Source organism: Argopecten irradians, chromosome 14 (genome assembly GCF_041381155.1).
Source record: "Argopecten irradians isolate NY chromosome 14, Ai_NY, whole genome shotgun sequence".
NCBI classification, from domain to species: domain Eukaryota; kingdom Metazoa; phylum Mollusca; class Bivalvia; order Pectinida; family Pectinidae; genus Argopecten; species Argopecten irradians.
The window spans coordinates 12,317,226-12,335,531 of record NC_091147.1 but is presented as its reverse complement, the minus strand read 5'-3'; the positions used below and the strand labels follow the sequence as shown (position 1 = coordinate 12,335,531).

At 33.9% G+C, this 18,306-nt stretch overlaps 1 protein-coding gene across 1 annotated transcript; it reads left to right on the top strand.

Annotated features, from left to right (window-relative positions):
* The first annotated feature begins 7,227 nt into the window (after positions 1-7,227).
* Positions 7,228-18,290, top strand: LOC138307286 (uncharacterized). Its single transcript, XM_069247938.1, has 4 exons — positions 7,228-8,311; positions 12,177-12,288; positions 17,709-17,863; positions 18,169-18,290. The coding sequence occupies exons 1-3, from the start codon at positions 8,177-8,179 to the stop codon at positions 17,834-17,836; spliced, it is 375 nt and encodes a 124-aa protein (XP_069104039.1). The 5' UTR covers positions 7,228-8,176; the 3' UTR covers positions 17,837-17,863; positions 18,169-18,290.
* The last annotated feature ends 16 nt before the right edge of the window (positions 18,291-18,306 follow it).

Below are 18,306 nucleotides of genomic sequence, written 5' to 3'. Positions count from 1 at the left end.
GAATTGTGTGTTCACAGATATGTCACAAGAACTGATCGCTGACCGTGCAGTATTTATTGCACTATAAACCTATACCTCTTTGATAAAGTGACACGAGAAAGTCTAGTACCACATTTATATGCTTAGATGTTCTATATGGATCAATCTCCAGTGACTGGCGAAATTATACCCAATATAACACCCATCTCCAAGATGTTGTGATGAAATTGGCAGCGTCAGTTGAAATTCCTTTGTCCTCCAAAGCTGTCCTGATACCGCAAAAACTCCGAGACGCAGCTGTTGCAGTGGATGTTGACTGTCCTGTCGTGTTGGATAATAAAGCGACCGACTGACTGATGGGAGGATGAAACTCTGACCGCATATCAGGCGTAGTAATACTGGAACCGATATCTGAGTTGGCCAGATTGGCGCCACAATTACCATCAACTCCACATGATCCTCCTCCAGCTTGCGTAACACTAGGTGTAGAATGCTGAAAGGAAGAAAAGAGTACATGATGTATTTTGACCAATTTATGGTAAAAGCGTCCACACCAAGCGCTTGCGGGTCAGGTAAGAATGAAACATAATAGGAAAATTTGTAGTTTAGTCTTGATGCAAATAAATCAAGTAAGTCTTGTCCAAACAAAAAATGGCACTGAATACGGTAGGGGAAAGTGCCCATTCCATATCGTCGGAAAGAGTTCGTGATAGCGAATCTGCCTGAGTATTTGAACTACCAGGTATGTGTGAGGCTGATAACCAAATGTTTCGTTCCATACACCAACACCAAAGTTTTTTTTAACAAATGTGTGTAATTCCTCTATATGGTCTCCCATACGCTGGATATACGAGACTGCTAATTTATTGTCTGCCTGTAACCTTATATGCACATTTGTCTTGGTATTACACAAACTTTGTAAAACAAGGAAATCAGCTTTCAACTCCAACGCATTAATATGATGTTGTTTCTCCACATATGATCAATGTCCTCCTATGTGTAAATTGAATCATGCATAATACAACCCCAACCTGACTTTGAACTGTCGGAAATATTCTCAAAGTCTACTTGGGCCCTAATTAGGTGCTTAACGGACATGGAAAGATTATCTATCCACCACTGCAAATCTTGAAGACTAGCACAAGATAACTTGATTCTTCCTTCAACGTCACATTTTTGTTGTTTAAGACCCGCGTCCTTTTCACGTTTAAGATTTGTATAAAGCAATTGGCCATAATCTACTCCCAATATTACCACATCGCGTTAAAAAAACAATTTGCCTGCGTTTCAGACACTCACACATATGAATTATTTGTTCCTTCTTCTCATGTGGAAATGAGTCATTTTAAAAGAGTTCAATACAAAATCAAGAAAAACAATTTCCTGTGTAGGATGTCGGGATGAATTGTAAACCCTAAACTGTCCACTAAGGGCACAGTATCCAATATATTTTGTTCACATGCTGCCTTCGAAGGTGACACTAGCAAACTATCATCTAAATAAGCTAGATAAGTATGTCCTTGTTTTCGAAGTGTGAAAAAAGTGGTTTCAAGAGTTTTGTGAATATTCTCGGAGCCGAAGCAAGCCCATTTGGAAAGCAAATGAATTGATAAACTGTATTGTTCAATACAAATTTAAGGTATTTTCTATAATTATCATATTGACGGAATAATATGCATCTTTTAAATCAATGGAAGCGAACCAACACTGAGGTGTAACAAGACTAATTGCTGCTTTAATTGTTTCCATCTTAAAATGGCTCGTATCCAAATATTGATTAAATTTTAAAATTAGTCTGTGTGTACTATCATTTTAAAACCCATTTGTATCGTTGCTAGTTTTCTCTATAACTTTTTTGTCCAAAAGTTTGTCCACTTCGGCTTGTATAATAACACATTGATTTGTAGGATATAGATTTCCTTTGATATAATTCACTGGGCTCTGAAGAGAACTCGATATTGCACCCTCTCACTATTTGCAGAATATACCTGTCACTGGTAAGTATAGTACAATTAGAGAAAGGGTTCTGAATTTTCCCTGCCACAAAATTTTCTGGCTTGTTAGTCATATTACTCACGTGTTCGTCCAAGTTTTCACGGTTTGTGATTCTGCATTGATTTCGGTTTGACAATCTGTCTCTTGTCGCCTAAAAAGGAACAGATGTCCTTGGAGCTGTTTTACAAAGAGGATATCGGAAACCTCTGGACGCATACTGGTTGTTATAGGGTTGGTATCTAGTCGGGTCTGGTAAAGTTGTTCCTACTGCCGCTATGGCCCCCTCTGTAGCTTCCTCTATTAGCCCCTCTAAGACTTGGCTGTAACTTATGTGTAATGTTCTTGGCATCAGGCAACTCTCTGATACGTTTATCCAGATCATCCACAAATAAAAGATTACCGACTGGGGTGTACTCACTACAACATATAATGAAATCAAATGTAGTAGAAATATTTGCTATGCAGTGAGACTTGGCATTTGTAATAAGCATTATATTATGCATATATATATTCGTCATAAACTTAAGTAAAATTCCAAAATAGAAAAGATATTTATCATAGATTAGAAACTTACTTGTACAACTCTTTGTAAGACTGGTGTAAATGCGGCTGAATAACATGTCGTCTTCAGATCCGTATACAGTATTTGGACAAGTTTGGACGAGTCCATTGCCAATTTCATACATTATGATTTTTCTCCACCAAAAATTTGCCTATTCTCCCTCCTGCAAGTATTCAAGTATTCATATTGTCAATCAAATAAAGCAGGAGGAAAGAAATCGAACATGCCGTGCTCTGCAAGGAATACATAACAATATACCAACAATAAGGATTGTCAGAAAATCGTAAAATCACCGAAAATAAGTAAAGTGAAATCCAATCGAAAATGTTCTGTTGAGCTGATCACAACAAGCTTATGTACTGAATCACGTGACTTGCGCATGTCATCTCGTGGGATCTCTCAGCGTGTTTGATTTGAAAAAGAATCTGATTGCGATGACAGGATTTAACGCACTTTGAAATATGTTATATATGATATATCATAAATGATCCAGGTATGCGTGATAAGTCAGGCATCTCTGTGCTGTTAATGATACTTGTTGTTTATCACAAGAAACTGAACTTGATTTACGTATACAATCAAATCGAGATCACTCTGCTTGTAGATATATTCCTTTTTTTATTTAATTGTTATCTATAATCATGCATCAGCAGCTGCTTAAGTGTACATAAATAACGGAATCCCTAAAATACAGGTGTAAGTGTAGACTTCAAAGTCGGGGTGCGCTGGCTTACACACCAAAGTATTACGCAGTCATATAATTCACGGGGGTGTGACGAAACAAAGAAGTCAATATCACACCTCAAGCTCCATACAGATGATAACCCATAGCCATCTTAAAACCAAGCACAACATGCGTTTTATTAATCAAAAGGTTTATTTCTTTATTCAAGATTGTTAAGAGATTAAGTCCCTAGTAAGATTATTTTTGTCCTGTTTAATACGTATTAGTAACATTTCGCTCTGTCTTAATCAAATCGAATTGATGAAATCATTTATTCTGGATACACCACATTGGTATATAATAAGATTATTCATTGTTAAGTTTTGACTTTTTCAATAATTTATGTATAATTCATATAATGATAAATATATACAATGTACCCGAACGTATATATCCAATGTATACATAACACTGCTATTTGCTACATTAATTGTCTTCATCGACATGTACATGCATTACTATCTGATCAAAACAAATGACGGCAGATGTATTTTTTTACAGTTCCATACGACTGTTCATAACACATTATTTGTGCCATTTATAATTTTAACTTTATCATATGGCATAGTAATATCCTGGTATAAAGAGAATTGCCTTAACTTTCAAACAGGTCATTGATTTATTTATTGTCAAGTTTTCTGCATGATATATTACATTCTTCAGACTCTGTTTTGTTGGAAAACAAAGAAAATCAGCTTATAAAAATATTAAAACCAACTCTCAATAGGCCATAATAGAAAATGGCGCAACTTATTATTGTCATGTAAACGTGTGTACCTTGTGACGTCACGCTATTTGTGACGTCATTAATTTGTTCTTTGAAAAATAAACATTTCTACTCCTGAAGAGCCATCATGAAATGGTGAATGTACAAGAGGAAAGTCGTTGACTTTTATTTTTTATATATTCAACTCTACATGGACACGTATTTTTTTCTTGGTTTATATATATATATATATATATATTATATTATACAAATATTTCATGGGTTACTGTGCTCTAGTTCATACTATTTAACCCGAGGTGATGGTAATCAACAAATGTTATATTGCACGAGGCCAAAGGCCGAGTGCAATATAATATTTGTTGATTACCATCACCGAGGGGTAAATATTATGAACTAGAGCACAGTAACCCATGCAATATTTGTTTTATTACATAATCATTTAATCACCATTTTGTCAATTGCTTTTTTATGAATACCAAAATCACAGATCAAAATCGTCACCATCGTACCGGACGGAACAGCTTCAAATCATATTAAAGATTACGTACTCCACGGCGTAACTCCACTTTTCATGTCAAATTGCATTTATTAAAATATTAAACCTGTATGCAGCCTTTTAATCCAATACATTCGTCGTGATTGTCCTCTACTTGATAAAACCAACTGCCAAGCAGAGAGTGCAACGCCTATGATTTGCTTGATCCGATCGAGATCTATAAAGCTAGTTCGAAATTGAGCGTGAACCTTTGTGACGTCAATATAACGTAACACACCGTAACGCGCGATTCCTCGGAGGTTCTCTACAAACTAGACAACAACGGCGAGGTGTTCCAAATATAACGATCTCGAACCGTGCAATATAACGTTTCCGTGGAAGCGTGCACTATAACTTCGTACAGTGCAATATAACAAAGTTTTATTGAACGGTCGGCATAATAGTTGGAAATATTTTATTTCCTCATATATAGATTGGTGTAAACAAATTATGTTATAAATATATATATATATATATGTATCGATTACGGATATGTTTGTCCTTTTGAAATGACTTGTAAATGTTTCCATCTTTCATTTTTATCAAATGAATCATATTGTATATTCAATGACTGCTTAGTTCAGGTGTAACTGCTGGTAACTGTAACTGGTATCTACTATCTTGTTTCAGTTATCTCCCTTTGTCTTGATCAATATAGTGAGCACCATGCTGAAAGTGACAGCCGCACTGATAGCTCTGGCCGTGATTTTGGCTGCTGTCCACATGTCGTATGGCGCGGCAAGTAAGTAGAAAAATCAAATTTGCAATTTGTTATAAAACGTTTGGATCTAATGGTACGTTTTAATTTATATGAAAAATTGATTGATTCCTATCTATCTAAATATCCAATATCCAATTCGATCTTCTGACTTTCCTTTCTTTCTTATTTTCTTTTTACAAAAGTACTTATTTATTGATGTTTTGATGATTGGAGACGATGTTATTAAACATTTCTACAACAGCTAGTTCACACTACTACGATCAGCGAAAATAACACATACGAATGGATACTTATGTTTTTTTATATGTTTTATATTCAAAACAACTAAAATGATAAATGCATAACCTCAAAACATTGTACATGTACTTCCAAATATAACTTAGTCACGACCATTTAATCATATATAAATAGTTCAATCCCCTGCATAAAACACCACGACTTATCACTCGTACCATTAATTGTGTTATGGTACCTAATCAACTTAAAGGTATTGTTTTGGAATATATATATATATCAAAATATGGACATGCCATGACTGTGTAAAAGTCTTACGATAACATAAATCTCTAGATCCTGAATTTGATTCATTCAGATAACTTGAACGCACATTCCAATCGGCTTGCCAACCAGTACCAGCGTCTGTGGCCTCATCGACCCAGCTGCCCTCCTAATTGTAGTGGGAGATTCAGAAGTCGTCGAGGAATATTACCTGCGAATTGATAGAGGCTTTCTTTCAACCATTAATGGGCAAGTGGCTTCTCATTCATAAAGCATGCAAATTATTTATTTAATTTGAAAAATAACATAAACTGAAAAATGAATTACAACATGTTAGAAATTTCAATTTTCTTTATGTTGAAGTCACATTTGTCAACATACAATTACTTTAGTTACATAATGAGACAATAAGAGGGTGGCTTAAAGCTAGTACACATCAATTAATAATATGACAACAAGTTTTGTGGTTTGAAAAAAAGTTACATTACATTTTTTCATGTGCTATACCTAGATACAGTCCATTGTTCTGATTGGCATTTTATATCTTTTCAGGGTCTAATATGCACCCGGAAATTCGATATAACTCCTTGTAACTCCTGGAAAATCAGCCGAAGTTCATTTTTATACATTTTAAAATTAACTGAAATACTCCATGGAATTGAAATTTAGACCGTGTTTTAAATAAAGACGCTAACTCATAATGGTATTTTTATTTTTATTTTATCTTTGAATATTTTACTTTAACATGCTGTAATACTTATGTACCGGTTTTATAGTGATTATCTCCTGTGTTACGTAGGTGGGCCAAACATCTCTTTATCTGAAACACTGACTGACTTTTCTAACATAGATGGAAACATTGGTGCATTGCTGTAAAATATGTCATTATCACAACACCGTTGTCAACGGTCTCAGACAATGAACGACTAGTTTAAACTGTAAAAAGACAACATAATTCGCTTCAGCAGCTGTACACGAAAAGACAATATAATTCAATTTAGCAGCTATACACTAACAGCAGCTATACACGAAAAGACAACATACATTTACTAGAGGTCAATCTAGTATTGTTTGGTTGTAACGATATTTAGGATAAGTGATCATTGTGGTCTCGGTTTGTGACAAAAGATTTATCAGTCTAGTGTTTATCCAATCACTTTCCATTACCCGCTGACATTTAAAAGAAATCAAACTGACTCAATGTCGCGAAACAATACTTCATAATATAATGATCATCTTATAATGTGTTTTGTATTGGTTGTATTGTTATGTCTAAAGAAAACGAACATTCTGACCATTTATCTGAATAAAATATTAAAACAGTATTTGGAATAAAAAACGATATTAGATAAACTAAAATGCATCAAATAAGCTAATCAAAGTATTTCCCTCTTTGATTATTAGAGTTTAATAAGAAATATCACATTGAATATATTTATTAATTATTTCTTGTGAAGTACAATACTCGTGACTTTCACAGAACACAGACGTCTGTCTAGGCATATACCAACAAATGGGCTAGTTTAATTGTACTGGGACATCTGTCTTCACCAAATATGTTTGATGACTGTTTTGTGAACACAATCTCATTATGCTTTTTATAAATGCTGCTCGTCCCAGTGCGGCCAGAATTCCGTTTTTAACCTATTTATATAATCAACTATATTCGGACACTCTTCATTGATGACAGTTTTCATAGGGAAGTCCAGAGGCACAAAGAGGATCTGGGTGAGAAATCAGAACATCATACAGTCAATCTGTGAAAATACAATGAAGATTATATATTCTCTCATTTGTGACATTCTATGTTCCGCGGTTGCTAGGGGTGAAGCCTTTATACAGGTTACGCAACAATTGGCTATTGGTTATTATGACATCTATTTCACACGAGTGAGTTATTTTAAGTTACAATAGACACATTTTGTAACGGTTACAGAAATAATTTACGATTTTGAAATAAATCCAATACCGTTATCCAATAACCCCGATTCGTCTCTTTTACCACAATTAAAATATCTAAAGCAGGCCAGATTTAGACTAACGTTATTCGCCGACAGATGCAATTAAGATGCAGTGATATATTAGTTAACAAAAATCAAATTAAAAACAACAGTAAAAACACATGCTAGTGTAGCAGAGTGAAATATTTAATGTGTATATATTGTATATAATCGCAAAAGGAACGTTTAGTCGGCGATTGACGGATTTGTGTAAATCCATTCCACATTCAATAATTGCAGCCCCAACTTTGAATACTTTTAAATATTGTCTTCATAAGCATTAATGCAAAGTACATTTTAAGTTTTATCCAAATGTTTATGCAGTGCAACCGGATAGCGTTGAGTTAGCAACACAAAACGTGTCAGATTCAGTTGACATCAGCTAACCATTGACGCCTAGGATGAGGTATCAGGTACATAATAGACGCTTACATCATGGTACGTAATAATATCGATGTGTTCCGGGTGCACAGTCTACAGAAACCCAACGAGCCATCCAGAGCAGGGCCTACTTCAACGCCTGTATTTATTCTACATTATATTGAGTACCAAGACTATACCATATCAGTGGTGAGTATGTCATATATGATGTTATCAGTGACAACATTATATAAGTTTGTCTCTAATACATGTAATGGTGTTTTGTTCCATGTGATACACCTTACATGGCTACCCATATAAAACAACTTCGTAGTGTAACTGCGTCAACAAAATTACTTTTTTCTTTAAAAAAAATAAAGTTTTTTTCCAGACATGATGCTGTTGGTACTAAATTGAATGTAAACAAAGGCATTTGCGTTGCAAATATCATGCAAAACTGTCATGTATGAAGAAATGTAGCAAACTGTCAAGGTAGGATAGAACAACACTATTGTATATGTGGATATGAATGACAGGGATGTTCGGTCCTTGGGATCACAAAATGTTGTAAAGCCTCTGAAATCCTCTCATTTTACTACATGTTGTGACCTTCAGGTCATTTATCAAATCATTTTCCTATCACTTCATTATTATGTACTATTTGCATTTTAAGATATTTTTATCATATGAAATGAAAATAATTTGAACAGTTAGAGCTAGAAATGTCTTTGTGAGAGTTACGGAATTTACCCCAAACACATATTTTATAATCAAGATGTCAAAATTCAAACAGTTTAGATAATAACCGTTTTAACATTGATGAAAATAATCAACCCTTACCAAAATATTTCATTACGTTTTAAAATCTATTAACATTTAGATATTTGGGACATCATTTTCACAAGCATATAAATTAAGTTATTGAGAATGAATGTATTATCGGTGACCGTGCAGTATTTCTACAGACACGAATAAAGATTCACAAGAGCACTGCTGGCGTGTTATTACTCTATTGAGACACACTGTACCTGACGCGGTAAGTGCAGACAGAAATAATTCTTTACACGTACAAGATCCCATCAGTTTGTTACCTGCTCATTCTATCACGACTGAGTTGCTTAAATAGATCGATGTATTATCTTGAAAAAACAAAATTTCACTGCGTTGACTGGACTTGTAGTAAAACGCACTTTGAAATACATGTATTTATATGATTTATCATAAATGATGCAGGTATGCGGGATTCATCAGGTATTTCTGTGCGTCGTCCAATAAATCAAATATTGAATCGGGACGATGTAACAAAACTTGGCATGATCATAGGAATTAGACATGTTATTTACCCTTTTATATAATTCATCATTTCAATATCTTATCAATTTCTGAATGGCATTTTTGTATTTTAACCTGAGCCTGTAAATTCTGAAATTATACTTGTTGTTTATCACAAGAAACTGAACTTGATTTTAGTATAGCATCAAATCGAGAACAGACTGCTTGCGGAGATATTTTTCAGTTTATTGTCATTTATATAGGGATTGAATGTATTTTTCTAATTTTCACAGCGGATATGAATAACAGAAGCTTCATATGTATGTAGATATCCCTCGGAAGATATGTAGATAGCTTCTGCTATTCATAGCCGCTATGAAAATTAGAAAAACACATTCAATCCATATATGTACATTAGAATGATTTATGAAAATAAAAATTATTGAAACGTTATTATCTCATATTTAAAATTAAGATACCAATATACGACGAGAAAAAAGATTAATGGAACAGCTGGATGACAAAGTCGTTTTTTTATTGACTTTTATTACAGTAAACCTTAGTTGGTTTAACATTAAGAAGTATAACATTAAAGATTCTACATTAAAATATTACGGGGACTATTTTTATTGATATGAAACTGGCGTAATGTTTGAAATCAGCTGATAGATGCACGAGAATCGTTGTATTCGTAGTGTATTCATAGTGTTTTCATAGGCAAATGTTTATTATCGTCAGTTGTTTGATTCATAGTGTGACGAAACACTCAGAATGTAAATATATGTATGTAACAACAGCTGCTTAAGTGTACATAAATAACGAAAGCCCTAAAATACAGGTGCAAGTGTAGACATCAAAGTCGGGGTGCGCTGACTTACACACCCAAGCTAAGTATTACGCACTCATATAATTCACTGGGGTGTGACGAAACAAATAGGTCAATAGCACACATCAAGCTTTATTCAAGTGTGCTCAGCGTTTAAGCCCCATAGCAAGATTATTTTTTTCTGTTTTGTAGTGATTAGTAACATTTTGCTCTGTCTTTATTAATTCAAATTGATGAAATCATTTATACTGGATAAACCACATTAGCATATGGTAAGATCTTTCACTTTTAAGCTTAAACTAATTATATAATTTGTGTATAATGTATACAACGATATATATATGCAATGTACCTGTGTGTCTGTATATATCCAATGTATACATAACACTACTATTCGCTACATTAATTGTCTTCATCTGCATGTATTACTATCTGATCAAAATGACAGCAAATGCATTTTCTTCAGTTTCATACGACTGCTCATAACTTGATATTCGTGTCATTTATAATTTCAACTTGCTCATATCGCGTAGAAATATTCTGGTATAAAGAGATTTGCCTTACAATTTTAACAGGTCATCAATGTATCTATTGTCAAGTTTTCTGTATTATATATCAATTTGGAAATAGAATATCCATAATCTATAAAGCTATGAGCTCTGTTTAAATATTATATATCTCTGGAACAACTTGGTTACACTCGTCTCCGTCAAAAAGGGTTCATTCCAGAAATAACTTCAAAACACGAATTATCCATAAAGCCATTTGAATAAACCCTCATAAGGTGTAAGCGCTTATTATGTAGAATATGAAAGATCTAAAATCTACCGAAACAAAATAACGACATTTTGAAATCAAATGATACTCTCCAATATCGCCGCTGTCTCAAAATGTACATACATGTGATGTGAACTAACTATTTGTAAGACACGGTTTCGAATCGTAACAGTCGTACCCATCATTCTGATGATAGCATGTCTTTTGATAGTATTGATAGACAGTTATGGTTTGCATATACAATGAAATCTCTTTTTGTAAGTGACAATAAACATTAATTGTTGTTGCCCAAACGAACAAAATGTCCTGATGCATATTTTAATACGAGATTTTTAAATCATTGCAAATCATCAAATTTAAGAATTATGAATGGAAGCGATCCGAAGAATATTTCCTGTGAGTTTATATTTTGTAGTCAAAATGGTACGAGTGTAGTAGATAATTAATTGACGCGTTTTGACATATTCAAACACGTAAAGCAATTCGTGATAAGTAATTTTGTTGAAACTTTGGACAATACCCCTATAAATAAAGATGGGGTGGTAAATATCGAAATAGGTTAGAAGTAATTCGAAAAATAGCTGAACAAGACCGAAAGGCGATGTTTGCCCAACGTTGAAGATGTTCTTATATGAGTTAATATTTCACAACCTTATTGAACTTGTTTGATACATATATCACAACTAATATTGAAAAGAATCCCTTAATCCGTTGTAAAAAAAGTTCTACTTGAAATGCCATGCTACATCTTGGACGATATCCATTGTATTAAGAAAACACAGACTATTAATATAAAATACTAATGTAATCTAATTGATATGAACAATCATATATTGAATACATTTTATTCATTTTATGTATCAATAATACATGTACTAAATGTGTTTTCGTTAGGCTTCGATAAAGTATGAGAGCACCAGTCTTTAATTATTACATACACATATTATTCTTTTTGATCAAACAAAGAAGTTGTTATAAATATTAGCAATATTTAAGAGAAATACGTCACCAAAATGAACCCTTCTACAATATATAAATATAGAATATCCTCTTGGTGTTTTATGTAACGATTACAGATATGTCCTTTTGAAATTCTATATCTTTCATTTTCAGCGAATGAATCATATTGTATATTCAATGAGTGTTTAGTTCGGATGTAAATGCTGGTAACTGTAACTGGTATCTACTATCTTGTTTCAGTTATCTCCCTTTGTTCTGATCAATATAGTGAGCACCATGCTGAAAGTGACAGCCGCACTGATATTTTTGGCCGTGATTTTTGTCGCTGTCCACGTGTCGTATGGCTCGGCAAGTAAGTAGAAAAAACAAATTTGCAAATTATTATAAATCATTTTTATCTAATGATTCGTTTTAATTTATAAAATCAAATAGTATCGAATAGAGATGTCTGTAAAGGAACTGTACAATTAATCAATAATTACTTCGCAGACATGAAGTGGACCATTGCTTCATTCATTATTTTATGTTTGTTGAAATAAAAGCTTAAATATTACTAGTTCTTCAGTCATAGCAATAAGGCAAGGGAATAAGCCGCTCATGTATTCATTCAGTCTGATGTATTACTGTGATTGTTTCCCGTTCTATCTGTAGTCTTTGTAGATTGATACTGAAGTAACATCACATTACAATTACGCCACAGAGATCGTCGTTTATTTCCTATCTATCTAAATATCCAATATCCAATTCGATCTTCTGACTTTCCTTTCTTGCTTATTTTTTTTTTTTTTTACAAAAGTACTTATTTACTGATGGTTTGGTGATTAGAGACTATGCTATTAAACATTTCTGAAACTGATAATTCGTCGATTTGGTCTACAACGCTACGCAAACGTTTCATACTACTCCGATCAGTGAAATTGACACATACGAATAGATATTTATGGGACTATTATATATCTTATATCTAAAATAACTAAAATAATTGATTCAAAACTTCATAAATATATATTTACATATGCCGCTATATAGTCAATGGGAGGGGAGTTGCGTTCAAATTAGCGTAAACGCAACGACGTATGAATACAAACTCAGAGTAGGATCGGACTACTTCTAGTTCACGCTTCGGTAAGATTTTGCGTCATATGATAATCTAAATAAACTTTAATTACTTAATTTACATTTTACCTTTTCACAGATGGCAGATTTGCTTTGAATTAATGATAAACTAAAAAACGATTTCGGTCTTCTATTTGTCCCAAGACTGATCCTTAGGCGGCACAGACAATATCATGTTCGTCATTAGTCTACTCGATTGGCCTACTGTATGAAGTGTAAACAAAGTTTCCTCGTTGTCGGATTCAAAATAATGTTAAAGAGTTGATATTAAATCTAATTAAAATGTATTTGACATTAAAACAGATTAGATTATATGTGTTCAAGCATTTTAACAGTATTAAACAACAAATGAATTGCTGGTCGAGGCTACAACCGGGGGCTTTCCTCAGGAATGTTCGAGGAATTCCATAGTTACGTCAGTCACACACCAAGCAAACACTTGTCTATCATCCGTACAATAAAATAAGAGTCGTGATTATGAAGATTTTAGTCTATATCACGTACGTAGACCAATACATACATTACAAAAATTCAGCAGCTCAACAGTCATACCATTTGACAAACAGGATATTTCACAGTTACTTTCCTCGGTTGAAAATCAAATATGGCGGCTCACTCCACTTCGGACGGCATTACTACCCTGACAACGATACCGGTAGTCGTTCCGCCTCGGTTATCTCAATTTTTATTCGAAATGGATGTGATAGAAATAAACAAAGACGTGGTTTACTTATGTTGGTTCTTTATTACTCTCACAGGAGCGCGTCGTCTACATATGGTTATTTGAAGCGGGAACGAAACCCCTGCAAACATAATACGTAAGCTTCTATAAGTTTCTGAACATATACACATACTATTTACATCCACAAATATATTGTAATTACATTCTATAATTACCTTTGACTAGTTGGTAACAATTAGTCGGAAGTGTCGTGGAGTAAGGAGTCCCTGTGTCTCGGAGTAACCTCGAAAGGCTAGTTCAGCTCCGCAAATGAAATGTCTAACGTCGCGCTCCCCCTTGCACACTACTTATATACCCGCTCACACACACACCCCTACATGTATACTCCTGCGCACAAACATACCCGTACACAAACCGGACAAACAGGCTAAACAAGCTATGACTGACAGGAAACCTGGACACACATGGACTAACTATAAATATAGGCCATGGGCTAGGAGGGTCCCACATGCACCCCCCCCCCCAAACCTCCGAACCAATATTTTTCTTAACCCTTATGACCCACTGATCACAAATCAAAATGTTAACATTGCATAAGTTGGGATGAACTTCCGGTTGTGACGTCATCAAGATGGCCGCCATCTCAAATTTCACTAAATAACCAAATATATGTAGTGATTTTTTACGCAGGAAGTGAAAAAATAGGACTTTAAGCTCAAAAATTGTAATTTTTTAGTAAATTTTTCATATTTTGCTTGACGCAACAAAACCGTTTTCCAACCGCAAACTTTTACTTCTAATTAGTTTTCTGTCCACTTCTAAATCAGTTTAAACAAAAACAAGAAAAAAAAATGTTAACATTGTATAAGTTCCGGTTATGACGTCATCAAGATGGCTGCCATCACGAATTTCACTAAAAATGAAAAAATATTCATAACATTGACATATTTCAACTGAAGTAGACAAATGAGGTATCAAAATGACCACAATAGAACAACAAGTACATATCAGGACCAAAACATCCAATATATGTAGCAATTTGTACGTAGGAAATGAAAAAATAAGATTTTTAACTCAAAAATTGTAATTTTTCAACACATTTTTCATATTTGTCTTCATGCAGCAAAAATGTTTCCCAACAACAAATCATTATTCGTAATCAGTTATCTGATCTCTTATCAATCAATAAATCAATGAAAACACCAACAAAATTTAAAATATATAGAAATGCAAAAGATAATTATTGTTATATCCCCATTAGGTTTACAAAACATCACCAGGTGCGTATAATGGGCATATGCTATTTTTCGAACTCGAAACCGCTGACGCTGACCAGCGTCTCAAAAATAATTATAACAGCACAACACCTACTGATAAAGTAACAAATGTAACCTATATTAGCCTGTGTTTCTGTTTATATCATTGTCCAGAACGTTTGTGTCTTTGAAAATGAGAAAATTCATTGTTTATTTCCTATGCATCGCATAGGCAAAATGTTAGATGGTTACTACAGTGTCACATATTTCTTTCACTGGTTCTTAATGATAACCATTATCATTGTACGTGCTATCTCGCCTCACTGCTCCATCCACTGAAGAGACTCGGCATGTCTGGTAGCTGGTAGTCCAAATTATCAGAATAATCGAGATATCAGTATCAAATTCGTCGAAAGCCATAGCGTTGTCTTCACTGTCGATGAGCTGATGTGACAGTACATTACCAGTGTTGTCATCTTTCATAACCCATCCTTGGCCAGAGTTCATATCAGGAACAATAGGTTCGGAGATGTGGGATGTGGGATCTCCCTCAGATTCTAACATATCGTATATACTTTTCCAGACTTCTTCGGCATAATGGAAACTACACGAGATCCACATTATTCGAATAGTGGAATTGGTTCTCCTTAGCACATAGCTCCATAATTTGTATGAAGTACCATTCATTAATGACTAAAATAGTGGAACTTCACTGCAGACCTCATTTATGACCTCAAAGAATCCACCTGTGCCATCTATGGTCACTGAAGGTTCACAAGAATGAGGAATTGTGCTTCATACGAAATAAGGAGAACCAGCTCAAACCTTCGCAGAATGTGGATCTGATAGTCTGGAACATCATATACGATATTTGAATCACTAGGTTGGAAACAGGAAGAGCTCCTACATGACACTGATGTTAACTCTGGCCATGGACGGTTTACAAGCTACAACCACGATGACAACCCGGTAATGTAATGTCACATCAGCTCATCGCTATTGAATTATTTTGAAGTCCCACTTAGATATTCAGCCAACCTAAAATTCTTTGTTAAGATTTAAATTTTCAGTAGCCACTTTTATATTCAGGAAATTCTAAGACACCAGGAAACTGTAGTCTCGGCGGTTTGGGAAAAATACACTATCATATGACCTGTATACGCAAACGGTGATGCTTTGTAAACCAAATGATGGTATAACAATAATTCTTTTTTGCATTTCTATATATTTTGTTGTTGTTTTTACTTATTGACAAGAGATTAAATAACTGATTACGATCAATAATAATTGTTGGAAAACATTTTTGCTTCATGAAGACAAATATGAAAAATTTGCTGAAAAATTACCATTTTTGAGCTTAAAATCTTATTTATTCATTTCCTACGTACAAATCGCTACATATATTGGATGATTAGGTACTGATATGTATTTGTTGTTCTATTGTGGTCATTTTGATACCTCATTTGTCTACTTCAGTTGAAAAATGTCAATGTTATGAATATTTTTCATTTTTTAGTGAAATTCGTGATGGCGGCCATCTTGATGACGTCATAACCGGAACTTATACAATGTTAACATTGTTTTTTTTCTTGTTTTTGTTTAAACTGAGTTATAAGTGGACAAAAAACTAATTAGAAATAATAGTTTGCGGTTGGAAAACGTTTTTGTTGCGTCAAGCAAAATATGAAAAATTTACTAAAAAAATACCATTTTGAGCTTAAAATCCTTCCGGCGTAAAAATCACTGCATATATTTGGTTATTTGGTCCTGATGTGTTTTTCGTGTTCTATTGTGGTCATTTTGATACCTCATTTGTCTACTTCGGTTGAAAAATGTCAATGTAATGACTATTTTTCATTTTTTAGTGAAATTTGAGATGGCGGCCATCTTGATGACGTCATAACCGGAAGTTCATCCCAACTTATGCAATGTTAACATTTTGATTTGTGATCAGTGGGTCATAAGGGGTAAGAAAAATATTGGTTCGGAGGTTTGGGGGGGGGGGGTGCATGTGGGACCCTCCTAGCCCATGGCCTAATAGGCACACAGGTAAACAGGACACACTCCCTGTAAACGGTAACGCAACAAATACACGACACAGACAAATGAACGTAGTACATTTGACCCTATGACATGGATATTATTGATACATTATCAAATTGAAGAAAAAAACAACATAATTTAAAAATAATTAAAGATGTCATTGTTATATTTCAAATCAAATTGCAGCTATAGCATTCAACAATCGGAACTATACCTTCGGTCATCCTGACTACCGTAGTTACACAATTTAGCAACCATCACCGTTTTAAATTTGACGTAAAAGTAGACTTATTTATGTAAATATAAAGATTGAACAGTGTTTTGATTGCGTTAAAGGTGGTATGAACGCAATGGGATACAGACATATTCCACATGTAGCGTAACACACTACATTGAATATATCTGTATTCCATTGCGTTCATACCACCTTTAACACAATCAAAACACTGTTCAATCTCTATGTACATCCAAATATTACTAAGTCACGACCATTTAATCATATATAGATAATTCAATCACCTACATAAAAAGTACCATTACTAATTGTGTGATGGTACCTAGTCAACTTAGCGGTATTGTTTTGGAATATATACATATATATAAAATACTGTATGAAAATGCCAGGACAGTCTAACCATAACAACAATCTCTAAATTCTGAATTTGAATTATTCAGATAACTTGAATGCACATTCCAATCGGCTTGTCAACCAGTACCAGCATCTGAGGCCTCTTCAAAACCCCTGCCCTCCAAACTGTGGTGGGAGATTCAGAAGTCGTCGAGGAATATTACCTTCGAATTGAGAGAGGCTATCTAGCAACCATTAATGGGCAAGTGGCCTCTCATTTATAAAACATGTTAGAAATTTCAATTTTCTTTATGTTGAAGTGATTTTTGTAAAACATTTATAAAACATGTTAGAAATTTCAATTTTCTTTATGTTGAAGTGATTTTTGTCAACATATAATCTTTTTAGTTGCATAATTAGACAATAAGAGGGTGGCTTAAAGCTAGTACACATCAATTTATTATACGACAATAAGTTTTGTGGTAAAAAAAAGTTACATTACATTTTATTCATGTGCTATACCTAGATACAGTCCTTTGTTCTGAATGGCATTTTATATCTTTTCAGGGTCTAATATGCACCCGGAAATTCGATATAACTTCTTGTAACACCTGGAAAATCAACTGAAGTTCATTTTTACACATTTTGAAATTCACTATAATACTCTATGGAATTGAAATTTAGACCGTGTTTTTAATAAAGACA

Excerpts from the sequence above, each read along its gene's own strand:
- LOC138307286 (XM_069247938.1), top strand. The coding sequence starts at position 8,177 with ATGGTACGTAATAATATCGATGTGTTCCGGGTGCACAGTCTACAGAAA. Across the intron at positions 8,312-12,176 it reads AAGACTATACCATATCAGTG|TTATCTCCCTTTGTTCTGAT; the intron begins GTGAGTATGTCA and ends ATCTTGTTTCAG. Across the intron at positions 12,289-17,708 it reads CGTGTCGTATGGCTCGGCAA|ATAACTTGAATGCACATTCC; the intron begins GTAAGTAGAAAA and ends TGAATTATTCAG.